This window comes from Carassius gibelio, chromosome A21, assembly GCF_023724105.1.
Source record: "Carassius gibelio isolate Cgi1373 ecotype wild population from Czech Republic chromosome A21, carGib1.2-hapl.c, whole genome shotgun sequence".
NCBI lineage: Eukaryota > Metazoa > Chordata > Actinopteri > Cypriniformes > Cyprinidae > Carassius > Carassius gibelio.
Window position 1 is genome coordinate 4696557 of NC_068391.1, and position 26942 is coordinate 4723498.

General features: G+C 41.9%; 3 protein-coding genes across 10 annotated transcripts in view; 1 reads left to right on the forward strand and 2 right to left on the reverse strand.

Moving 5' to 3' along the window:
• Window positions 1–2999: 2999 nt before the first annotated feature.
• The window catches only part of LOC127942362 (proteinase-activated receptor 1-like), a 64346-nt gene continuing 40403 nt past the window's right edge, over window positions 3000–26942 (reverse strand). For both annotated transcript variants that reach the window (XM_052538068.1, XM_052538069.1), the window contains exon 3: window positions 3000–4583. In XM_052538068.1, the coding sequence (XP_052394028.1) occupies window positions 3490–4583 (1094 nt within the window). In that variant the 3' untranslated portion in view covers window positions 3000–3489. The remainder of the gene's footprint in view (window positions 4584–26942) is intronic.
• The window catches only part of LOC127942360 (proteinase-activated receptor 1-like), a 56579-nt gene continuing 32636 nt past the window's right edge, over window positions 3000–26942 (reverse strand). The window contains exon 5 of the transcript XR_008149290.1: window positions 3000–3130. The gene's annotated coding sequence lies outside the window, so the exon portion shown is untranslated. The remainder of the gene's footprint in view (window positions 3131–26942) is intronic.
• On the forward strand, window positions 8126–15315 carry LOC127942355 (uncharacterized). Of its 7 annotated transcripts, none has more exons than XM_052538044.1 (5): window positions 8126–8743; window positions 8926–8971; window positions 9100–9132; window positions 9225–9650; window positions 9722–11696. In XM_052538044.1, exons 1-5 carry the CDS (start codon window positions 8720–8722, stop codon window positions 10357–10359), a joined length of 1167 nt encoding a protein of 388 aa, XP_052394004.1. In that variant the 5' UTR covers window positions 8126–8719; the 3' UTR covers window positions 10360–11696. The 7 variants fall into 7 exon arrangements, with proteins under 7 accessions (XP_052394004.1, XP_052394006.1, XP_052394005.1 ...); XM_052538046.1 differs by having other exon boundaries at window positions 8129–8743; window positions 8926–8967; XM_052538045.1 differs by having other exon boundaries at window positions 8133–8743; window positions 9725–11696.

Genomic DNA, 26942 nt, shown 5'->3' on the forward strand with positions numbered 1-26942 from the left:
GTATTTGAAGTTAATATGGTAATTGGCGTACATAAAAACACCATATGGAAATTAAGCCAATTTAGATTAAAGTAAAAAATAGCATAGGAAATTAAAATGATACCATAATATATGAAAATTTTTGCCAATTTAAAGTATAAAATCAACACAAAACAAGCTTACACAGATAATATGGTCAAGGTTTCATCTGCACAGTTAAACACTGTCAAAAGACTGTAATTAAAAGGCAAACTTCTGTCATGCACAGCTGCACTCATGTACTTACCGTTAAAGGTGGCAGTATATGCATGCAGAAGTACAAAGAAAAACAAAATAGTTTTGATCCCCATGAATACCGACCAGGGTTCACTTTCAAACTGTAGATGAGTCTCAGTACAGACAGTGCTTCTTCACTCTCTGAGTGCTCAGTCTCTTCTGTGAAGACAGTCTTGGATTTAGATATGATGACATCACTGGACCCTCCACCCTCCACTGAGCCTATTTATTGCTATTCATTGCTACAACCTACAGAGAAAATGAGAAATCCAGCTTTAATTGACAGACATCACAGCTCCAAATGAGAGATAAACAAATCATAGTTTATTTGGGCCTTTTCTCTAAAGCTCCAATATTATTTCATTATATATTGCCTTGATGTGCCCGAAGGCCTTCAGTATTATCAGTTCATTTGGCTGCCAACTTTGTAATTTTTGTAATTTATATCAGCATCAGTATATGCAAATGCATTTTTAATCCAATTCTGTTTTTTATTTTTCCTTTTTTATTCCTAAATGTTGCTCCAGCACCCAGTCGTTCACATGCTGCCTGCACACATCTTGATAAACCTTCTTCATCAATATGATGGGTGTCTCTTGGCCAATTTTTAGCCGTTTTTCCATCTACTGTAAAGTTTTCGCTCTGTTTCACTGCACAGCTGATACCGCCAGCAAAAATCTAGCCCTCAACACATATGAACACATACTTTATAAAACGATCATGTATTTTCATTTGAAAATGTAACTTTAAAACATATTACAGTGCATGTGGCATTAACTACCAAACAGCCATGCACAAAAATGATTAAAGAAAGTGACTGAATGATAATTTTTGCTTGTTTTATAATGTTTTGAAAGTGAATCAGCATCCACATACAGTGTAGTTGAATCCATTGTCCATCCTCATAGCTGTTGTTTATATTGCTAATATGGATAATGAAAGTTATGTGCTGTTTTCTGGTAATTTGTTTCTGTTTGTACTTGAGCATAGAAAGAGGTTTGTAGAAAACAGTTAAAAATTCGTAAAAATTCATATAAGAATTCAGGAGATTAGTAAGCCATGAAAGTCATAGTAGACCTAATTTTAATTACTACTGATGTTCTTATCACATGTATGCACTAAAATAATAGAAAGCAAGAGAGTTTTGACCCCCATGAGCACTGATCAGATCTACTAGACTTTAATGTCATCAAATGTCAGAATCTGTAGATGGACCCCCTCTGGACTGTTTATTGTGGTTTCTCCCTCTGTGTCCATATTTGGTTGTTGCTGTTCTCATTATTAGTTAATCACCTCATTATGTTTACCTGTCTGGCCCTCATTATTTGCTCTATATTGGTTCCTATCTCTTGTGTTATAGTTTGTCGGTTATTAAAAGGATACTCCACCCCAAAATAAAATTTTTGTAATTAATCACTTACCCTCATGTCGTTCCAAACCCATAAAGCTTAGTTTCTCTTCGGAACACAATTTAAGATATTTTGGATGAAAACCGGGAGGCTTGTGACTGTCCCATAGAGTGCCAAGTAAGTTACCAGCTGTCAACAATTCCTTTTTTTAACAGTCTCTGGCTCTCCACATCACTCTAAATGCTCAGCTGCGCCACAAGGATGCACTGTTTCTATGTGTATTTATGCTTTGATTTGAAAGAAAACAGCGGATCCTTGTGGTTTGGCTATTATTATTTTTGTCTTCGTCCTCGTTCGTTCGTTCGTTCCCTCGTGCACCAAACCATTACAGAATAACCGACCAAAAAGTTGCGATACCCCTCTCAGTTTTATTTCCACTTTTCCACAGTGTTTTATTTTCAGTTATGGATTATTTAAAATCTCCTTCCCCTTCTTTAACTCTGACACTATCCAGATGTCCTCCTCCTGCTGGACCGCAACCTGGACAGCAGTCTCTGCGGATTCTTCCTGGCAAGCTTCAATGAGGTGTGGAGAGCATGGCTATCTGGAGGTGGACCTCGGGAATCATTCGCCGCTTTTGTGGAGTGGGTGCTGGTGAGCAACAAATCGCCTTTGAGCATCATTATCGCCAAGGAGCATCTCACCAGTCCCACTCCAGAACCAGAGCCCAGCAAACCATCACCCCGCTGTGCGGAGCCGAAGCCAGAGCCCACCACGACAAAAGAGTCATTACCGAAGAGAGCGACAGAGCTAAGGATTGCCTCTGAGCTTGAACGGGACGCATCTGACCAGGTGCGAGAGCCGGCAAATGAGTGTGCACCAGTGGCATATGCAAGGGAGCCTGAGGGCTTGGAGGAAAGCTTCGCCCACTGCACCACCACTGAGGGTGAGCTGTGCTGAACTCTGAGGAATCTATTGACTTTAACATGGATTTATTAACATGGTCCCTGACTCTGCCTCAGCCGGTCAATCCTTCGGCTCCGCCATGGCTCCTAGCTCCCTCGTCTCCACCATGGCCCATCAGTCCACCAGCTCTTTTTGTTAATGCTTAAAAACCAAAAAGATTCATATAGTCCCAATGCAATTGAAGAAAGTTATCTTATGTTTTACAAGTGTGACTGGGTTGCATGCAATGCCATATTTGCTAAAATGCTTAAGAATGTTTGTACTTTGTGTTTATCAGCAGCTTAGAACAATCAGATTTTATCCAAATATGATCAAAACATAACAGGATTCATTTATTATAGCTTTTGAGCATCATGTCAAGAAATAGGCCTATAAACAGGCAATTGTACCACTTTAATGAAAAAAAAAAAAACACCAGGTTGACATGCATTTAATACGTGTTTATACTTTATTTATTTTATTTTTTTCTCTATGCCAGATATATATATATATATATTTTCCCTCCACAAAGAAATCTTTATATGGACTACTATTTCACTTCTAGTTTGTGGAAAAAAGACCTCATTTTACATATCAACGCTTTTCGATTACGCAGCAACATTGCTGAATAATGACAGTGTAAACTATCACAGAGTACACATATTTACAAACAGACGTCTTAACAGTATAATAGCCAAAGCAACCCCCTGAAGTTTATAAATCAAAGACAGTGTGAAAAAATTACATGTGACATTAAAAAGTAGGGGAAGTACAACCTTAAGTTTTGCAAAAGACATCTATGATTAGGCAACAGTTACACATCCCTTCTGCTTTTGAACAGACAAACGCAACAAGTATTAGCATTTTAACAATTGATGCAAGATATATATCATATAATATATTCAAAATGCAATTTATGGAAACCACATACTGTACTTGATCAGTTTTTTTCACACTTTACCAAAAGCCTGTCTTTAGTAGCATCTGTGGATTTTGTCTGTGTATTACATGGTGAGGTTGTTTTTTCCCTCCTAAACACAGAGCTGATCTTCTGTCTGCTCTGAGACGAGCCGTAGTAGTACAGCAGAGGGTCCAGAAAAACACTTGTGCTCCCCAAACACACAGCCAACAGGTAAGCCGCATATGATGAATCTCCCTGGCCACTGTTGTTTCCAGTAGCTAAAAGATAACAGTGGTACCACAGGAAACCATTGGTTGGAGCAAAGCACAACACAAACTCGGTCAGCACAGCGATAGCCATAATCACAGCTCTCCTTCGGCTGCCTGAAGATGAGGATGATGTAGTTAAGAGATCAGACTTTACACGAAGCGCATATATGATGGTGGAGTAGCTCACTAAGGTGATGATTAGTGGCACAAAGTAGTATAGGCAGGAGAGGATGAAGAACATGTACACATAATACATTACTGTAGTGTAATTTTTGCTTAGCACATCATGGCACGTGATCCCCACATTTTCAGTCTTAACTGTTTGTCTCACTAAGAGAAGTGGCACTGTACCAGCGATCGCCAGCAGCCAGACCAGCGCACATACATATGTGGTTTTCCTTGTGCTCCTCCAGGTCAGAGAGGGGATGGGAAACACCACGGCCAGCAGCCTGTCCACACTCATGCACATCATCAGCAGTATGGAGCAGTACATGTAGCAGTAGTAAGCTGCACTGATCACACGACACACTGCCTCACCGAACACCCAATCTGAAGCGTTCAGCTGGTAGTGGATCTTCAGAGGCAGCAGCAGGGTGAAGAGCAGGTCCACACACGCCAGGTGAGACATGTAGATCACAGCTGGTTTCTTCTCTCGAATCTTACAGGTGAATGTTACCAAGGCCAAAGCATTCAGGGGCAAACTAATGAGGATGATGATGATGTAGAATGAGGGCATGATGCGTGTGACCACTGGGCCTTTGAGGAAGTCAACAGCCTCGTCTGAGATGGACAATATGTCATTACTGTTCTCATTCTTAGAAGTGCCTAAAAACGCACCTCTATGACGGAATTCGTTTTCAATACCTGTAACCAGCACAAAACAGCACAAGGAAAGTTATCACACTAATACCAGACAATAACGAAATCAACTTTAACACATGAACAGCTACACTGAATGACTCAAGGAATGGTGTGGTTTGATAATTAAGCCACTGCGCCCAGAATTTTATGAGGAGGCGATTTTGTATGCATTTGCACAATGTGAATCATATAAAAACATAGCATTATTAAAAAAAAAAAGTTAAGTGTGCACCCCTAAACATAACTGTCAGTGGTTATAGTTATGAATTGCTATAAGATTGTGTTGCATATTACTATGTGTTAATGAAGAGTCCAGATTAACAATGTTTTTGTTGCAAGATGGTGGAACACAGCCAGAATCTGTAATCAACACAAAAGACCATTAGTGAAAGCTCACATATTACCATCAGACAATAATTAGGAGGTGACATTTGCTAAAAGGCTTTGATGGAGTTTATGTAATATTAAAGTAATTGAAATTCAAGCTTCAGGATATTTATAGTGCATCAATACACTTGATGCTTAGGGGAAGTCGTGGCCTACTGGTTAAAGGATTGGACTCCCAATCGAAGGGTTGTGAGTTCTAGTCTCAGGCCGGACGGAATTGTGGGTGGGGGGAGTGCATGTACAGTTCTCTCTCCACCTTCAATACCATGACTTAGGTGCCCTTGAGCAAGGCATCGAACCCCCAACTGCTCCCCGGGCGCCGCAGCATAAATGGCTGCCCACTGCTCCGGGTGTGTGCTCACAGTGTGTGTGTGTGTGTGTGTGTTCACTGCTCTGTGTGTGTGCATTTCGGATGGGTTAAATGCAGAGCACAAATTCTGAGTATGGGTCACCATACTTGGCTGAATGTCACTTCACTACACCTCACTTGAGAAAATAAGAAATAAATTGAGAAATAAAATATGACACACCAATTGGCAATGTTAAATGAAACCTTCACCACTAATAGAAACCATGAATAATCAAATTTCTATCTCACATCTTTATTATATACAGCGCAGTGTTTTCAACTGAAACTAACATTAAACTATTAAAAAATATTTTTTGTTACTGAAATGAAACTGGAATGAATTAAAATCTAAATATAAGATATAAACTTAGAAATTTGACTGAAATTTAAGTTGAACTGGGAAAATAAATGAATAAACTGAAAAAAACCTAAAGATAAATATAGATATAATAAATAAAAAAAAAACACAGATCACAGTTGGTTTCTTCTCTACACTCCTTAAAGTGAACTTCAACTCCAAAGCATTCAGGGGCAAACTAATGAGATGAAGGTGTAGAACGAGGGCATAATGCGTCTGACCATCAAACATTCAAGGAAATCAATAGCCTCATCTGAGATAGCAAATGTGTTCAAGACATGTGGTTTCATTGTCTTTTTTTATATTCAGATGATAATTGCAGGCAGGCTTGAAAAAAAACTTGCATTTGTCCATCCTGATCTATGGAAGTAGAGCTACATGTACACTAACTAAACCTGTAAGTAGTTCTTATAATACAGCTTCTGTCATGATGATTTATGACTTTGACCTTTGACCTTTTGACAGGTTGAACTTCCGGTAACCTTATGATGGATGGGCGGAACTTTCCGACTTCAAGGGTTAACCTATGACCTTTCCAAGCATCGATCATGCGGTTTTGACAGAAAGTTTTACCCTATTGACCTGTTAGTTCTAAATCATGGTTTTGACGGCTAGTTTAAACGGAAGATGAAAGACTCCCCACACATCGATCATGCGCTTTTGACAGAAAGTTTTACCCTATTGACCTGTTAGTTTTAAATTAAAACGGTATATGAAAAACTCCCCAATCATCGATCATGCGGTTTTGACAGAAGTTGTTTGAAGTGTGTGTCAGTTAGTTTGTTTGAAGTGTGTGCCAGTTGTTTGAACTCTGTGTCAGTTAGCTTGTTTGAAGTTTATCACAGTTATAAGGTTATGTGTCTGTGTGTGTGTGTGTGTGTGTGGTTATAAGGCTTCTCCCCCTCCCATTACATTTATGAGCGGTGTATAAATGGGGTCGGTGTGTTCTACATTTTATATATATATAAAACATTATATAATTTATATAATCTCAAACAATTAAAGATTGAAAACACATTTTAATTATTTCACATTTATATATATATATAAAACATTATATAATTTATATAATATAAAACACATTTTAGTTATTTCACATTTATATATATATATATATATATATATATATATATATATATATATATATATATATATATATATATATATATATATATATATATATATAAAACATTATATAATTTATATAATATACATAATCTAAAAAACAATTGAACTAAGGTTGAAAAGCTTACTAAAACAATCCACCTACCTTATTTAGACAGAAGCTTCAGCTTTGTGAGAAACGGGACTCCAGCTCCATCTGTCGGACTCTCTCTGAATGATAGCACACGGTTGATCCGCGCTCGTGCCTCAGGAGAGATACGGAGAGATAGCGCGCCTGCAGGCGCGCGCTCGTGCCCCAGGGAGTGAGACAGAGACTTTGTAGTACAACAGTACAACAGACTTTCAAAACACGTAGTTCTTTATATAATATACATATTCTAAGGTTGAAAAACATTCTGTTCTTTTAAAAAAGGTTATAAATGAAACCGTTATAAAAAAATATACTGAAACCGACTGTTTTCAGATAAAACGAGATCCATGTTTAGAGAGCTGAAAGGAGTTGTTTTCACATCACCTTCCTGACCCGCAAGTATTCACAGCGTCTTCGTTTGCACGCTACACTTCACTTTCTTCCGAATTTACTACAAAATCATAATATCTTCAAAGACATTGCTAATTAAAACTAACGTATCTCACGAAGGAGTACCATGTTTTTGACAGTTTCTGACGGCTGCATCTGTGAATTACGGTGGGCGAGCGGCTAGCATCTCTTTGTACCCGTCTAATTTATGACGACTTGAGCGACCCTGGTTCAGTTTCCCACCTTTCGAACAAGTTCATTCATAGAACAAGGATGACACCTAGTGGTCACTCAACACCGATTTTCTTTCACAGCACCCCTTATAAACCTATTTATACGCGTTACAAACCATCACTTTGAAGCAGAAAAACTTTTTGGACGACTCTCCAAGACATTTGCTTTCCAAGACAACGGATCAAAGTGAGTATTTTATCATTTCATGTTATCTGATGGTAGTGATATTAATAAAAAAAAAAACAATTCATTGATCAAATTATGTTATGCTATCTTACAGTCTATGATGGTTTTAAACCATATTTCATGACATTCCTGTAATCTTCTTCATGTTAAGCAGATTACACAGACATCTGCTGATAGTGTTATTTTAAAAAAACTATTCGTCGATCAAAGCCTGTTATGTTATTTTAAAAAAACTATTCATCGATCAAAGCCTGTTATGTTATTTTCACAGTCTATGGTGTCTTATTATTTCATGACATTCCTGTAATTTTCTTCATGTTAAGCAGATTACACAGACATCTGATGGTAGTGATATTTAAAAAAAAAATTCATTGATCAAATTATGTTATCTTACAGTCTATGATGGTTTTAAACCATATTTCATGACATTGCTGTAATTTTCTTCATGTTAAGCAGATTACGCAGACATCTGCTGATAGTGATATTTAAAAAACTATTCATTGATCAAAGCCTATTTTTACAGTCTATGACGTCTTTATGTCGTCTTAATATTTCATGTTAAGCAGATTACGCAGTCACATGCTGATAGAGATATTTTTAACAATATAAAGTATGTGTTATTTGATTTAATATCATGAATGAAAAAAAAAAACGAAAAAAATACTTTTAATTTGCAAATATGACGCCATCCTGTTAAAATACTTTTATTTTGAAAATATGACGCCATCCTGTTAAAATACTTTTATTTTGAAAATATGACGACGTCCGGTTGACGCGCGCTTAGTTTTGCCTGCTTCAATGCTACGTATAGGATATCAGAAAAAACAATTCTGGTCCGTTAAATCTACGTTTTGCCACTCCGTTATCCGTTTGTCATCTATGAAGACGACATCGCGGAAGGTGTAAGCGTAACTAAGCGTGACTCAGAAAACCATTTTTCCCGTTTGCTAACTGTTCGCAGTGAAACGACATATGAGGATATGATTGTGAAATGGCTCCCCCCGGTGAGTCTGGATGAAATGACGCCGTTATAGTGAAAATTGCGCCATCTGCTTGCGGTTTAATGTTATGACATCACGATTTCTTTGTCACAGTGTGTGTATGTGTGTGTGCTCCATTAAACTGTAAAATAAAAACCCTCTCCATGTGTTTGAAATCATAACACTTTTTATATTTTTTATCACAGGTTCAAATATTGAGCGCCAAGCCTTTGACGCTATTAATACACGTAAGTACGTATTAACTATTCTTTTTATAAACTAAAATGAATGTATTTTAATTTTGTATATTATTAATTAATTTATTTATTTATTTATTATTTTTTATCATAATTTTTTTTTTTTTTTTTTTTTATTCACAGAGGCCGCGATTGATCCAGACAGCGCAGCCGATGGTAAGACAAGATCCGTCTCCATAATTTTTTATGAAAAATTTAAAATTTAAAATTTTTATGTTTATGAGGAATCTAATTATTTTATTTTTTAGATTTTATCCAATTCATCACACAACCCGCCTTTCAGACAGTTATCGATCTCACGCAAGATGGCGACGAAGATCCCACCGTCAACGTAACAGACAACATCCCGCCTGATTCCGCTCCGGCCCACATCGAGAATCCAATAGGATCCTGCGACGAATCACTCCCTGGACCCGCTGACGAACCAGCGAGAAAGAAGACTAGAAAAACGAATCGCCCCACCTCTCCGGGCAGTCCTGGACCGTGTGACGAACCACCAAGAAAGACTTATCGTTTTACTGCGGTGGTCCGACCTGAACCGAACGGCGAACTTCCGAGAAAGACTTATCGTTTTCCCCCGGCGATCAGTCCTGAGAGCCCTCCAGAGAGGAAAACTCTCTGTCCGGTACCACCGAACAGCCCGGCGACCAGTCCTGAGACCGATCTGTTTTATGGTAAGACTAACTACATTATTTGCATTTAAACCAGATGGTGTCAAACATTAAGATTTTTTTTTAACATCCAGCAGACTCGAGTAGAAGCCATAAGGATGACGTGACTACCTGGGGCATGTCTCAAATCGATGCCTGGGACCAGAGTTCTTGGACGAGCGAGCGTGACGAGGTGTCTACCACCAACGCGGGTCAAACGCCATATCCTTCTCCCTCACCGTCGTCGGAAGAAGTAGAAGTGGAAGAAGTGCCGGCGCCTCAGCCGGTTGACGAATCATTCGATGATCTGCCTCCGTTTCATAGCCCCATTAATTCGATTCAGTCATTCGGTCAAGTGTTTCGCGATGCGCAGGTTGACATAAACAACAAATATGTCGAACTCCGCGACGTACAAGATGATATTAACAACAAATTGATCGCGTTGGGCAACGAGTCTCGCGACAGACAAATCGAAACCCTTAGCAGATTAGACGCGCTGCACGGTGAGCTCCGTGCGTATCACCTCGAGACACGCAGTCGATTCGATGCTCAGGATCGCTTTATTCAGGATCTGGCCAATGAAATATTCCAACGCGTCAATGCTATGAGATCGACGATTGATCGGCAGTTTGATAGAAATGATCGTACGGTGACTCAATACCAAAGGGAATTGATGCTAATATTGCACCACCTCATTCTCACCATCGTAGATGAGACCGCGGAGTCAAACTGAATATAGACGTATTCAGAGTAATTCTTATATTCCGTCTATACTTTGTTTACATATAATCCGATATTTCAAGTAATTCTTATATCTCACGTCTGCTATGATTGTTTAAATATTTCATGTATGCTTTTTATACTTTGTTTTACATATATAATCCGATATCTGCTTTTATACTCTGATTTTGTCATATATGCTTTTGTATTCTGATTTTGTAATAGTTCATGTATGCTTTTTTATACTCTATGAAATGTGTAATAGTTCATGTATGCTTGTTTTAACTCTATGATTTTGTAATAGTACGTGTTTTGGTCTGAAATCAAAAAAAAATGGACGACTTACGTCAATCAGACCAATCCTCCACAGAACTGACGCCGGACGAGATCGAAATGCTAAGTTTACTTCCGGACTCTTTAGAACAGTATTTGTTTAATCAAGAATCCCCTCCTATTTTGGATCTTTTTGAATTAGCCGTAAATCCAAATATGAATTTGTTCGACCCTAGCTTAGCTATGCTTAGCCTAGACACCGACCCCATTGTACAACGCGGAGGTGTTTTAAACCCCCCACCGGCGCCGTGTAACGAGGCTGATCCTGACAACACAGACCACCCTGACGGTGATGAAACTCCGCAAGCGTCCACATCAGGTAACGTCGACCCTACTACACAGACTCGATTAAGCCGTACAGACGTTGACAGGTTGATTCGCGAGGGTGGCGACGTTAACGGATATCATGTTTTACCACGACCTCGTTTCAATAGCGTGACATTGAGAAGGACTACGAATCTGAGAGAGATTAACTCTACAGATTTGGCCTCTTACCACGCCCGCTTACACGACATGCTTACCGGAATTGTGAATTTCGCTAGGGAGTTTGACCAAAATTCTCCGGTGATCAATATCACATTGACGGCTCCCAGTTTACAGACCCCCGTTAGCGGGATTTTAACCCGCGGTAATAATTACGACGTGGATGGGTTTATGGATCAAATCGAAAGAGTTTTACAGAGCAACGACCGGTTACTATCTGACCAAACCGTAGAATTTGAAGCTTCCGTAGCCATGAACAGACAAGGCGGGGGTCGTCGTCGGAAACTCACGGACTTGGCTGTTGATGAGGTGATCAAAAGGAAAAAGACGAGTTTATTTTGTCCGATCAATATTTCAAATAATTTGTGCTTCTCCATCTGTCTCGCCCGTTTTCTAAACCCCCAACACCCCGAGAGCGAGTTAGAAAAACTGGCTTCCGTCATCCAAAACAGCGTCGGCTTCTCAATCCAAGACCGAATCGGTCTCGGCGACATAGCCTCGTTCGAACGAGCGCTAGACATTAAAATCGTCGTATTTCACAGATCTAACGCCATGATCTTAGAAACCTACAAAAATTCAGACGAACCCCATCCAAAAACGGTCTTTCTGTATCTCCACGACAACCACTATTACATGATAACGAGTTTGAAGGCGTTCCTCGGTTCACCATATGTGTGTCCATTTTGCTACAAATCTTACACCAGCCTCAGAGACCATCGATGTAAGCACGTCTGCAACATCTGTTTCGACGCGGGGTGTTACAGGTTCCCTGTAAGAATCCTACATTGCCCCGATTGTTTGCGTTACTGTAAATCGGCTTATTGTTTCGAAATGCATAAAAAAAACCCACCTCCCGGTCAGGAATACCCCGCCTGCGATATGATCAAATACTGCAAACTATGTAACCGACGTTACGACGTTAAACCGGGCAACCAGAAAACCAAACACATATGCGCCCCAGACAAATGTGTGCATTGTCGAGAGTCTCTGACGGACGATGGAGCACATCAATGCTTTATACAACCTCTAGAGCTTAAGGAACCGTGTGAAAAGTATATTTTTTATGACTTTGAATCGCGTTACGAAAACGGACGCCACGAGGCTAATTTTGTCTGTGCCATGACGTTCAAAGGTCAGAAATTTACCGCCTACGGCACGGACTGTATCGCTAAGCTAATCAAGCGCTTCAGACAACCCCGATACAAAGGCTACTGCTTCATCGCTCATTACGCCTCCAGATTTGATGCCTTTCTAATTCTGGAGTATTTTTGCAAAGCGGGGATCGTGCTCGAGGTCATAATGCAAGGGTGCAAACTACTCCTGATGTACGACGACGCATTTGCCCAACGATACATCGATAGCTACTCATTTTTCCCATTCGCTCTCGCCAAAATGCCCGCGGCGTTAGACTTGACGACGACTGAAAAAGGCTATTTCCCCCATCTTTTCAACAGGGTTGAAAATGAGAACTACGTCGGACCGTACCCTGACAAAAAGTTCTACAACTACGAGAACATGTCGGATAAAGCCCGAGAAAAGTTTGACGCGTGGTACAGCACGGTGAAGGGTGAGCTCTTTAATTTCAGGAAAGAACTGTACGACTACGGCGTTAACGACGTCGTGTTATTACGTGAAGGCTGTATGAAGTACAGGACGTCATTCCTACAGTGCACCCAACTCGACCCTTTTGGGTTCACGACGATCGCCAGCTGCGCAATGGGGGTCTTCAAAACACATTATCTCGCCAGAAACACGCTAGCCCTGACGCATAACAAAGCGTACATCCATCAGAATAAGTCCTACTCGAGCGGATCGATCCAATGGCTCGAGTATATAAAAAAGACGCGAAACGTGGACGTTCATCACGCCGTAAACCACGGCGAGGTATCGATCGGTAAGTACTTTTTAGACGGCTACTACGAGCAGGACGGCGTCAGGCACGGTTTAGAGTTCTCGGGGTGTGTTTTTCATGGACATTGCTGTCGCTTTGAACCCAATCAGACGCACCCCCTGTCCGGAGTACCCTACGGGGTTCTCAGGAACCAGTTTGACGATAAGATTGAAATTCTCCGGAACGCGTACGGTTTGCAAATCGAGGTTCTGTGGGAATGCGAATGGAATCGGATGAAAAAGACAGATCCCTCCGTGATAGAATTTATGGCCAATTATTCCGCCCCTGAGAGGCTGAATCCTCGCGAAACGCTCTATGGAGGCCGCACCAACTCCTATAAGCTATACCACAAAGTGAGCGGCGATGAGAAAATAAGATATCTGGATTTCACCAGTCTGTACCCTTTCTGTCAGGCCAGGAAAAGCTACCCGATCGGTCACCCCGAAATCATTTTCGCAGATTTCGAACCGATTGAAAACTATTACGGGCTTATCAAAGCCACCGTGTACCCTCCCCGCAACTTACTCCATCCAGTCCTTCCTTTCCGTTCGAACGGGAAGCTGACGTTCGCGCTATGTAGAACCTGCGCTCAAGACCAAAACCAGACCTCGAGCTGTACCCACACGGACCAGGAAAGATCGCTCTCGGGCTGTTGGGTCAGTATCGAGCTTTTAAAAGCCATCGAGAAGGGCTATGTGATAGCCAAGATAGACGAGGTTTGGCATTTTCCACAACGGTCAGACACGTTGTTTGCCGAATACGTAAAGACCTTCTTATGTTTGAAACAACAAGCTTCGGGCTACCCTCCGAACGTCGTCACGGATGCTGAGAAAGAGGCTTACATTAGTGACTATTTTGAAAAAGAGGGTATTCAACTCGACCCGGAAAAAATCAAGTACAACGCCGCCCAAAGGGCGATCACTAAATTAATTCTGAATAGTTTGTGGGGACGCTTCTCTTTAAGACCAAACTTACCTCAAACGATTCTGGTGCGCGAGCCCGAAGATTTCACCAGAATCGTTTTTGGCAACACCGACACCTTGACCTATTTCTCATTCGTCTCAGACGACGTAGCTCTAGTCCAGCATAAACCCGACAAGGACGATGTTTGCAAGGCGCGCGACGTCAATGTTTTTGTAGGCGCTTTCACTACAGCGCACGCACGACTGGAATTGTACGAATTGATGGACAGACTAGGCGAACGACTGCTATACTCCGACACCGACAGCGTCATATTCGTGTCTAGGGACGGCGACTGGGAGCCTCCTCTGGGTGATCATTTAGGGGAGCTGACGAGCGAATTGGACCCCGACGACCACATAACGACCTTCTGTGCCAGCGCTCCCAAATCATACGCGTTTGAGACGGTCAAAGGTAAAGTCGTCATGAAAGCTAAGGGCATAACTCTGAATGCTAAAAATTCCAAAGCTATCTGTCTCGAATCCCTGATTGGTCTGGTCGACAGGTATGTGACGTCTCACGATAGATCCAAATACATCCTGGCTCATACGGAAAACATTGTGAGGGATAAAAAGACTCTCACATTACAAAACAAATCAGTCGTTAAGAGGTTTAAGGTCGTCTACGATAAACGTCGGCTTTTAAGCGATTATACCACGCTTCCTTACGGCTACTGATCAGATGGCGATGCACAGAGGTTCTCAGGATGTGTCCGATTTTGATTTCAGACTTCAACACCCTTTCAGCTGCGTTGTATCTGGACCGTCCAATTCCGGAAAGTCTTATTTTGTGAAACTTTTGTTGGAAAAAGGTTTGAATATCATTTCGAAGAAAATTGAAAACATTGTTTGGTTGTATGATTGTTGGCAAACTTTGTACGATGATTTACTTCAATTGTATGACATTAAATTTATACAAGGAATACCCCAGAGTCTGAATGATGATGATTTACTGCCTGTTACCACCGCCAACCTTCTCGTCGTCGACGATCTCATGGAACAAGCTAGCGCTAACGTCGAACTGCAGCGCGTGTTCACTCAATACTGTCACCATCGTAATCTCAGTTCTATTTACATAGTGCAAAATTTATTCGCGCAGGGAAAGTCGAGTCGAACCATCAGCTTAAACGCCAATTATATGATCCTGTTTAAAAATCCTCGGGACGTCCATCAAGTGGCGATGCTAGGTCGTCAAATGTACCCCGGAAACACGAAATACTTTATGGAGTGTTATCACGACGCGGTCGACCGACCTTTCGGATATCTGATGATAGACTATAAAGCGAAAACTCCGGAGCAGTACCGTCTCAGAACAGGATTGCTTTCAGACCGTCAAGTGGTTTATATCCCGAAAAAAAGAAGAACGTGATCGCCATGTCCGCGAGGCTTTGTAAGCATCTGCCGGTGTTAAAAATGCTACATAAAGCCACCCCTAAACAACGACGGCTTATATTACAATCGGCGTCCGACGAATTCATTTTAGCGCTCTGCGAAGTGGCTCTAAACATCCTCTACGGGGTCATTCCGGTCAGCAGGCAACAGTACCAAAAACTGAAAAAGAGAAGAGCGGATATTAAATTTGTAGCCGATAAAAAAATCGGCATAGCGGCCAAGAAACGAGTCTTCAACCAGAAGGGAGGGTTCCTGCTGCCGCTCCTCAGCGTCGCCGTGCCGTTTCTCACGAGCTTGATAGCGAAACGTTAGGATGGAGTACGCCGAAAAGATGTATTTAGTCCCTCATCATCAACTGGATAAGCTCAAGAGTGAAAATGCTCGCGAGAACATTCAACAGACCGTGGAGAGCGATTTGGACGCCGCCATAAGAAATATTTTACGCCGCGACGATTTGAATCCTTATGAAAAAGTCAAACTTTACAGCCAAACCCTGAACAGGTTTTTGACCGTCGTTAAACAAGGGGATCGTGAGAGCGGTGTTTTAACGCTTTCGTTACCCCATCTTGACCCCGGTCCTAAAGACGAATCGCCGACTGCCGCTAACGTCGAAGACGGTAAAGCCGAGGAGACCGTCGTCGCCGAAGTTCTGAAGAATGTTCCGTCGAGAAGCGTAAAAAACAGCAGATACATATTAGACAAGATGTCTAAAGCTAAAGGACTAAGCTCGTGGAACGAATCCGGGGAGTTTGTGTTCAGGGGTAAAGTCGTACAAGGTTCGCACATGGTCGATTTGTTAAAAAATGTTACGGCTCCGCAAAACGTTAGGGATGAACGGAGACCTCCGGGATGGTCGGAGTTTCTACGCGCCTTTGGCGAATTAAACATCCCTTTTTCTACGGTGCCGAACCAACAGGTCAGACGTACGATTAACTCTCTAAAGAGTAAACCCTTAGAACCCCCATCACCGTCCGTTAGACCTTATAAAAGAAAAAAAGGGAGGAGATATTCACCTCCCTCGGGTGGAGATTTTGAAGACTCGCCGTTTAAATCGCCGACTATCGACCTACGACAATGGCTGGAAATGTAACGACTCCTTAGATCGAGCATTCATTCATTTGTATCTTATGATTAAATAAATAAAAGACGATGAGAAATATAATGGTTTAAGCTTTTTTTTATTTATACGTCAAACATGTCTGCACACAATGAACGCACGATAACATTTTATCATTACAGACATGCGGTCTCAATCTCTTCACAAAGAGGGACACCATTTTATCATTTCTAATATAATCATCGGTGTATAGTTTCATCACGTGGCTATAGTCGCGACCTCTGGCTAGATGATATAGAAAAAACACACAGTGCTGTCCGCAGGTATCCGATGAATAATCCTGGACGCGTCTGTCGGAGTATAATACGTCTACGTCGTTGACGTCTAGAAAGTTATTGATGCTGATTGGAAAGCGGGGGCTGTCGGGCGGATTGCCGAAGCTGTCGAAAAAACAAGCCGTCCCCTCTCGCGCTAAATAAACGGCTAGCCAATGCTCCCCCCGCGATCGAGAGGGGTGGGTATTAACGATGCAGAACGACGGTAAGACCCCCAACGGTTTTTTGGGTAGTTGATCGCTCGGCAGAACCCCGAGAAAATGAGTCCCGCACGCTATTTTATCCGCGATAGCTGTGAGTTGTAGCGTGTTCATCTCTCAGTAGTGATCGATCAGTACCTGTCTACGGTTAGACACTTCAATGAGGCTGTCGAATACGGCGTAGATTATTAAATTAACGGTATTCGGCAGAGCTTGTCTGAAACGAGCTTCTACTCTGATGTTCCCGGACTTGATGAGGGAAATGTGCTGACCGCAGTCCTCGTCCGGCGTCAGGTTAAATGCGTAGAGCGTGTATCCGTTCAGGAAATCATTCCTGCTGATACAGAGCGGTCGATCTTTAAGGTGTCTCCCGGTCGTCATCGCCAGCTGATAATATTCGCGCACCGCCAAACCGGCGTCGAAATTAGGTTGTAGGGGCTTGGCGGGAAATTGTTGACCGTCCACGTAGACCGCTAGGAATTCCAGATTGTAATGTTTGAACGCGAATGGATTTTTCTCGTAGGAGCCGGTGAATGCGTCGTTATCGACCATACCGATAACGATAGACTTTGGCAGCGTTCCTAGAAACAGATTTTCTTGATTGGAAACTCGAGAGCCCGCGGGTATGGAGAACGATTTTAGACAGACCCTGTCGATGGGGTACTTGGCCGTGGTCGAGAGCAGCGTTTGGGCGTGAGCCAGTCTCACCGGGGGTGATACGGAAACTTTTTTGACAAATAGGGACGCAGCCGCTATATGTAATTTGTAAGCCAAGTCGTCGGACCTCATCAGACAGAATTCATCCTTAGCCCGTATGAACCGTAATTTTAAATCCAATCCGTTAATTAAAAGTTTCTCTTGAAAGAATATATCGCTGTGTATGGGGGCTAACAGTTCCACCTCGCTGCTTCGGCCGGTGTAGAGCGATCTCTTCGTCAACCCCTCGTTACGACCTGCGGGGTCATGTACGTCCATGTGACCGGCCGTGTCTTTGTGAAACAGCCCGGCGCTGAAAATACTTTCCAACGTATCTTTACCGTAGTTGAGCAGACTTTCGATGATGCAGCGATACGGATGAGTTCCGGAGCTCTGAGATATCAGACGGTCGCCGAGGGTTACGTCGACCTGTGAAAACATGGTAGCTGCCAGGTAATTTATCGGTCCCACCTTAGCCGGGTGAGCGATATCTGCTCCGTCAGGCCCCGTGATTTTCACCCGTAGATAGAGCATCGTGTTGTTAAGATCCAAATAATCGTCGCCGTTGCCGGCGATAAAAAACTCCAACGGTGCAGAGTACGATATGGCCGATAATGGGGCTACTTCTAAATAGCCGTTTTTCTCAATAACGGTCTGCGTCAGCGGGACCGTAAATAGGTCCAACTCGGACTTGATGCACTCCCCCGACATGCGATGCAATAACGCCATGTTAGAAGATGGTTTTTACGACTCTCTTGATCGACGCCTTTCGTCTAACACCCGCCTTACGCTTTCTGCGTACGACTGAGCGTTTCTTCGGTCCGAGTGTTGTTTTCTTCTTTCCCCACTGACCACGCCTCCTCACACCGGGTGGTTTAGACATCCTCTTACGGGCCATGACCATCAGACCGGATCCGTCTTGAGCTTTATCGTTATGAGACCGCGTCAATACGTTTGAGACGACGTCGGATACTATATTTTTAGCGGCCGATTTTAGATGGGGTTTCGCGATGCTAAATCCTCTTTTTAACAGAGGTACAGCCATCCTGAACAGGCCTCTGAAAAGACCCCCTAACCCCGCTCCGTACATAACCCCTCCCCCGGCATAGCCCGGCAAATCCCCGCCGGCCTGATTTCGGTAGTAGCTGACGTAGTCGGCGGTCTCTCCGGGTCTATAATAAACCATTTTTCGGTTTAAAGTGTAGTTTTACGATGACTTTCCCGTAAGAAAATGGTACTCTGCGGTTTTGATCGTCCTTCAGCTCTATGGTGATGTCGGTGATGTGATCCTTGCTGATCGATGCGTAATGTGGGTTGTCGTATCTAGCAATGACCGAGTCGTTGCTTTTACCCGATATATGTACGCATCTCAAAAGAGGAACGTAAGAATCGCCGACCGTTTGATATTGGATAATATCCGTGTAGACGTACATCGTGTAGAACCCCCCGTTGATATCGCATTGATGAGGGGCGTCCGCGACGGCGTTTACGGTAAAATCTGGTTTTTTATGATAGTTTAAACCTCCTAGAGGTTTTAGCGTCGTTCCTAAAATAGTGGCTAGCCTCCCTCGAAAACTTATCGAAATGTTGGGTTTCGCGGTCAGATTCACCTTGTTTTTGAATTCGTCGAGACTCAAAACGGCCGCCGGTGCGGTAAGTTGATTTATAGCACGCAGGATTGTACGAATGTTTGCGTAGTACCCGCCGCTTATGTGTAATTTCGTAATTGCAGAAAAACCGCTATAAGGGCCTTTGGAGGTCTTGCTATCCGGGGGTTCCGGGACCGTATGTAGGAAGAAATGACCGTCTTCGTCATCAAAGTTGTACCAACTTCTAGGATATTCGATTTCGGCGAGTCCGACTTCCCATTGTCCTTTCAAGTCTATAGCTTTTGCTAACCTGGTCGTATAGGAGGATATGCGATTTTCAGGATAAACCGACGACGACGCATTGCACGGTAACGTGACGTAGAACCCGTGATCGTCCATGGCGGTCCTTCGCCGGTATGATCTCGTCCGTTAAACGACGGGGTGTTTTAAGTCCAGCAGAGTTTTTTTATCTATGTAACTATTAAATTTTGAAGGCCACCCTAGCCATTTCACTAAAACGAGCGTAGATTTCCCTTGTTTTTTCTGGCCTAAAATCTTTTCCACCTTAAAAGATTTGTTTTTACTCACAATTATTTTTTGCAGCTCTTTTTCGTAAAAAACCCCCTCGATGACATCGCCGTCATAATCGGTGAGTCTGTAGACCGGGGGTTGACGCGGAATACGCGAGGATACGGTGAAAAATTCCTCCGTGTAGTTCTGCTCATAACCTTTCGCGAACGGACCTCTCACTTTAGAAATCCTGACGACGTCGCCGACTTTGAAATTAAATACGGATCTCTCGGTCTTCTTTATATCGCCGTACAAGTTTTGAAACACTTGATCCTCGTTTACTTTACCGACGTCCACGGGTCTCATTCTGATACTTCGATGATAACTGGTATTGTACCCCTGCACGATGTCTTGTAAAACATCTATGTATCGACGGAAATTTGTAGCCGTTAAAAATCGCCACATACGACTTTTTAAGGTTCTGTTAAATCGTTCCACGACGCTGGCTTTCAAATCGGTAGCGGTAGCGAAATGATTAATGTCGTGCTTTTTCATCACATCTTGAAATTGTTTGTTAAAAAATTCCTTTCCCTGATCCGTCTGCAATTTCTGAGGCACGCGGCCCTCTTCGAGGATAGACTCGAACGCACTAGCGACCTCGAGACCGCTCTTATTCTTCAACACACGAACCCAGGCGTACTTGCTAAATACGTCTATGCACGTCAGCAGATATTTATGACCGTCGTTATCCTTAGCGTAGGCGATCATGTCGACGAGATCGGCCTGGAACTGAGTATCGACCCCGTACACGACCACTCTGTTTCGTTTGTATTTTATAGGCGCTGGTTTGTGTAATGTGTAAGCGTCCTCACCAGCCAGCCATTCTGAGACCTGTTTATCGCTTAGACGGACCCCGGTGTCTTTCAAGACGGCGTCTTTTAATCGTTTTTTACCGCCTAAAGAGCCAGGGTTGGAGGGGGTGTAATAAGCCTCTTTCATAAGCTCCGACATGGTGCCGTCGCAACCGTCAAAAAGAATGACGCGTACAAGCGGTTTGAATCAATCTTTTATTAAAAAAAAATGTTACAGGATATAATAAAAGATAGTAAACATGGATATAATAAAAGATAGTAAACATGGATATGATAGAAATACTATAAGTAAAATGGATATAATAAAAGATAGTAAACATGGATATGATAGAAATACTATAAGTAAAATGGATATAATAAAAGATAGTAAACATGGATATGATAGAAATACTATAAGTAAAATGGATATAATAGAGGATAGAAAAGATAGTATAAGTAAAATGGTATTAATACAACATGTAAAAATAATACATACTCTCTGATTAAAAAAAGAATGGGGTTAATACGATTCAACATGAAAAAATGGATATAATGATGTTACATACACAGACTAAAATGTACAACGGTTATAACAGGGGTGTTACAGGATACAAAATGGATTAATAATACCGTCAGTGGTAATCTAACCAGAAAAGAAAATCGCGGCAGGCCATCATGTTTTTGTCAAGGATGTAATCTACGTACATTACGACAATTTTGTCCACGTTTGTAATCACTTCGACGATTTTGACAACGTCGTCCTGATCATCGGAGTCATATTCTTTTGATTTCTTCATTAGCTCGGTGCAGACATCTGCCACGTAGGTACAAGTACTCAGCAGATCGGTGATCTCGAGCGGGGATCGTGATTCACACAACATATCTAGAACCTGTTTTATCATTACGATGGGTGGATCGTTACCGTCAACACATTTGTCCGTCAAATAGTCCCACGAGCTAACCAGTCCTCTTATATACGCCATATTTTTCTTTAGATTTGCCTCGCGCACGGTATCGTGACACGGAGTATCGGGGTGGGATGCGTCCATAATAATCTTGCTCACGAGATTCGTCATCTGCTCTCTGTAATGGTCTTTAAACAATAATTCCATACAGTACTTTAGGCTACAGGCTACACCCATGTTGGAGGCGGTTTGGTCACTGGCCATTCGCGTTTGGGAGATTTTCCCAGAGATCAACGACGTCGCCGACTATTTCCTTGCAGGGTTTGTCCAGAAGTCTCGCCCTGATTTCTTCCACCTTGGAGACGATGAATGGTTCGTCTTTTAATTCGCGCAGAATAGTCCCGACTGTTCCTTGAATACGATGGGGTTGAGATTTTAACCCGCACCGCTCCAGGAGGGTAGTGATGATGGAATGAAAAGAGGGTTTAAACAGCCTGCCCGAAAGTTCGTCAAAGTGTGTGTCGAAGTAGTAGTTGGGAGGGTCAAACAGACAGGAATGTTGCAGCTGACTAGGATGGTCAATCGCGCAACCCTCGCACTCGTCCTTCTGCTTATCGTTGATGAGATGTTGCAGTAAAACCACGGTCGCGGCTTTCACGATTTTGAATCCGACGTCGGTGAAACATCCGTCTACGACGTCGAAGTCAGGATTAGAATGAGGAAGGGTTCGGTCGAATGTAGAGGAGTCTTGCGATTGGACCCCTAAACTTTTGTCCCCTCCACGGGGGCTGGGACTCCCGATCATCAGATCCGAGTCTAAGCTACGTTTGATAGGTGGTCCGAAGTAGTTTTGGAGGTCCGAGGCTTCAGCGGTGACGATGTTGTTGGGAGCCCAATCGTTTTCAAGGCACGATTCTAACTCTATGCGCCGTCTGACCGTTTTAGCCGAGACCCAGTCGTTGTGGAGGCCCGATGGACCGCCGGCGTCAGTCGGAGTATGTAGGGTTGCGTCGTCGGGAGGGTCGAGAATGCTGTCGAAAGAGATACCGCAGCTGCATACGTGGTCTTTGGCCATGGTTTATAAATGATGCTCGGGAGGGTCGAGTCGCGGTATTTTATGATCGCTGTGGAAAAGGGGAGGGGGCGTTGGAGCGCTTCAGCCTTGATTTATACACGACGCTTGACGAGGTCCGACCGTGGAGCTTTAGAATGGTTGTAGTGAATGGGCGGGGACGGCAGAGAGTATGTGCTGCTCCGAGCACATCTCTCGGGGTGGAACAGTTGCACTTTAATTTTGTTGTATCCGTCATGCATGTCACACCATTTGAACATTTTGTTGATGGTTGAAAAAAGCCTATTCAGTAGATCCAGATCGCACCACTTGAACAAAAACTGCATTTCATACAGATCGTGATGCTCGTTAGGCAGGATGCGTCCAAACCGTGTGTTGTTGAGCTTTGTCTTGTCTTTACAGCAGAATATGTAAACAGAATCATTCGGTCTCTTTTGAGTATGGTCACCCACCACACGGTACCGGACATTCGGGGTCGTCCCATCCCACTCCGCCACGTACAAAGGCTCCTCGCCGCCGTCATTCAGATCATTCCAGACACGTTTGTAAAATAGAGACCAGTCTTTTTCAGGAAATACCAGACACTCGTCTTCCCCAGCCTGAAACTCACCGAGGCCGTCGGTGGTGTAGAGCGTAACAACTCGAGTTGGTTTGTGAAATTTGTATCCAAATACGCGGTTACTACGCATCATAAATTCACCTTTAGTCCATTCTGAAATTTCATGGAGAAAACTTGTCAAACGGACGTGTCCGAAAGGTTTTCTCGGCGCCATAGTCAGGCTATTCAACATCCTGTTGCTCGGCCCCAAATCTGCCGATTGAGGGGAGGATAAACCATCCATGCTCATGTAGCTCATGTTTCCCTTTCCGGTGATGGGTGTAGAACACACCGACCCCATTTATACACCGCTCATAAATGTAATGGGAGGGGGAGAAGCCGTATAACCACACACACACACACACACACACACACACATAACCTTATAACTGTGACTATCTACTAACAAGCTATCTGGCACAAACTTCAAACAACCGGCACACACTTCAAACAAACTAACGGTCAATAGGGTAAAACTTTCTGTCAAAACCGCATGATCGATGTGTGAGGAGTCTTTCATATACCGTTTTAATTTAGAACTAACAGGTCAATAGGGTAAAACTTTCTGTCAAAACCGCATGATCGATGTGTGGGAGTCTTTCATCTTACGTTTAAACTAGCCGTCAAAACCATGATTTAGAACTAACTAGGTCAATAGGGTAAAACTTTCTGTCAAAAGCACATGATCGATGCTTGGGAAGGCCATAGGTTAACCCTTGAAGTCGGAAAGTTCCGCCCATCCATCATAAGGTTACCGGAAGTTCAACCTGTCAAAAGGTCAAAGGTCAAAGTCATAAATCATCATGACAGAAGCTGTATTATAAGAACTACTCCTGTAACAAGAACACCAACAGTGAAAGTTCTTGTGAGGCACATCATATACAAACTTTTATAAAGACTTTAAATGAAATTAACAATGGTCATTGAACTGCAAAGTAGCAAGAAGTTAGAGAACACAAATAGTGTAGTTTGTTGAAGGGGTAATCCACAAACGCAATCCTAATAGCAGACAAAGGTCAAATATGCAAACCAAAAACAATTACAGAATAAGGGGCTGGAGCAAACGTAGTCATCCAGAAAACAGTAACACAACAAGACCAGGAACCAAGACACAGGAGAACAAGGCACAGAATTGCAGACACACATACATAGCAAGGTCTGCAAGTGAGAACCAGGCTTATATAGGCGGAGCTAACCATACTAATGAGACACAGGTGTAACCAATGATTGCTGATGAGACCATCAGAGGATTGTAGAGAACAAAGTCCTGGATAAAGTGGCAGAAGGCTGGGATGGAGTGCCCTCTAGTGGACAACCAGGGGACCTCAGCAGGTGATCAGAACAACAAGGCAATCAAAGGCTAGACTTACAGTATGTATAAACTCTGCCAGAGGATTTCTTAACACAGTTTCAGTGTTAAAGGTTAAAATGGAAATTTTGTCTGTATTTACTCACCCTCAGATGGTAAACAACAACAGCAACATACATTTATTCATCTTCATCTTTTAATGATACCTGACAGTTTTCTGTCCCTCCATTAAAAGTCCACGCAACCAAAACTTGGAAGATCCAAAAAGCTCATAAAAGCATTGTTAAACCAATCAATATGAATTTGTTTTCTGTATGTTGAGATTCAGGTGTGGACATTTATTGGAGGAACAGAAACCTCTCAGTGGCAGAGTGACAGTATTTCAAATACATGTTTTTGTATTTTAAATTCTTAAAAAAAAAAAAAACATCATGTAGTTTGAATCAGGGTATGGTCCGTGTATCATCCGATCATTCAATTATTCCATTTAATCTGGCAAACCAAAAACGAAATAACGAATCAATATTTTGTTTTTCTGTTTTTCTGTATGAACCAAATATGAAAAACTGACGTTTGTTTCATTGCTTTCAACTCGAAACGGGAAATATAATAAACAAGGAAACCAAAACGAAATAATGGATCAAATTTACGTTTTCTCAATTGTTCTTTATTTGTTGTAGTAGGTCTAACTATTTCCCACGGTGCCGTCCTGCTTGCTTTGCGCATGCGCAGTGGATAGTTTCAAAGGAATTGCGCTTACTTCCGCGTATTCATCGCGGGGATAAAGAACACGTTTTTTTTAACGATCCCAGGCATAGTTACAGTATGTCCAATAACAGTACAACACGCTCTAATAGATTATATTGGTTAATATAATATAATCAATCAATCAGAGATGGTTTAAATGTCCTTTGAAATCACGCTAACCTCTTGTTTTGGTATGTTTGGCATTTTAAGTAGATAATTAATTAAAACATTTATATTAGCAGATTATTTTATTAATAATGAGATCAATAAAAGCAATCAAAACGATATATATATATATATATATATATATATATATATATATATATATATATATATATATATATATATATATATATATATATATATATATATATTTCGTTTTGGTTTTAGGACAGCTTTGATTAAAAGATTTGATCCACTTCAAACGTTGACTACTTTATACACACACACACACACACACACATTACATTGTGTGACAAGTAGTAGTTTTCAGATGTGAATGGGTGGGGGGTATTTTCTTGACGTCATCAAACCAAAGTAATGGCAAGCGTAGACTTATGTATCATTCCTGAATCCTGATATGAATCAGTCTTTGAAAGACCTATTATTATAGACAGTTCAGTGACAAATTATTAAACATAAACACTTGAATTTATTCCTTAAAGAATCTGAATCTTGGACGAATAGATTGAATAAACGGCTTCTTTATTAACACAGTGACTTACCGACTTATCATAAAGTAGGCCTATCATTTCATTTTGTCATTACATATTTCTTTCTGTGTTAAAAATGTTGTATTAAACATTAATCTCATTTCATTATGCAGTTGTAATTGCTATGTAAAGGCATGTCTGATCAGCATTAAACTGTAAACAGGCCTAATACATCTAAAATCAACTTCAGAAGCAGCTATCTCTGAAGGCTTAATTAATACTGATTTAATTATTACATGTATTCCAATTTAACATTATCATTATCATTAAGAATTTAACATTAAGGCTGAGATAAATACAAACTCGATTCTCAAAAAGTTGGGACGCTGTACAAATTGTGAGTAAAAAAGGAATGGAATAATTTACAAATCTGATAAACTTATATTTTATTCACAGTAGAATATAGATAATATATGTTGAAAGTGAGACATTTTGGAATGTCATGCCCAATATTGGCTCATTGTGGTTTCATGAGAGCTACACATTCCAAAAAGATTGGGACAGGTAGCAATAAGAGGACGGAAAAGTTAAATGGACAATTTGCAACTTATTAGGTCAATTGGCAACATGATTGGGTATAAAAAAAGCCTCTCAGTGTCTCTCAGAAGTCCAGATGGGCAGAGGATCACCAATTCCCCCAATGCTGCGGCGAACAATAGTGGAGTAGTATCAGAAAGGAGTTTCCCAGAGAAAAATTGCTAAGAGTTTGAAGTTATCATCATCTACAATGCATAATATCATCCAAAGATTCAGAGAATCTGGAACAATCTCTGTGCGTAAGGGTCAAGGCCGGAAAACCATACTGGATGCCCATGATCTTCGGCTCTTAGACGGCACTGCATCACATACAGGAATGATACTGTAATGGAAATCACAAAATGGGCTCAGGAATACTTCCAGAAAATATTGTCGTTGAACACAATCCACAGTGCCATTCGCCGTTGCTGGCTAAAACT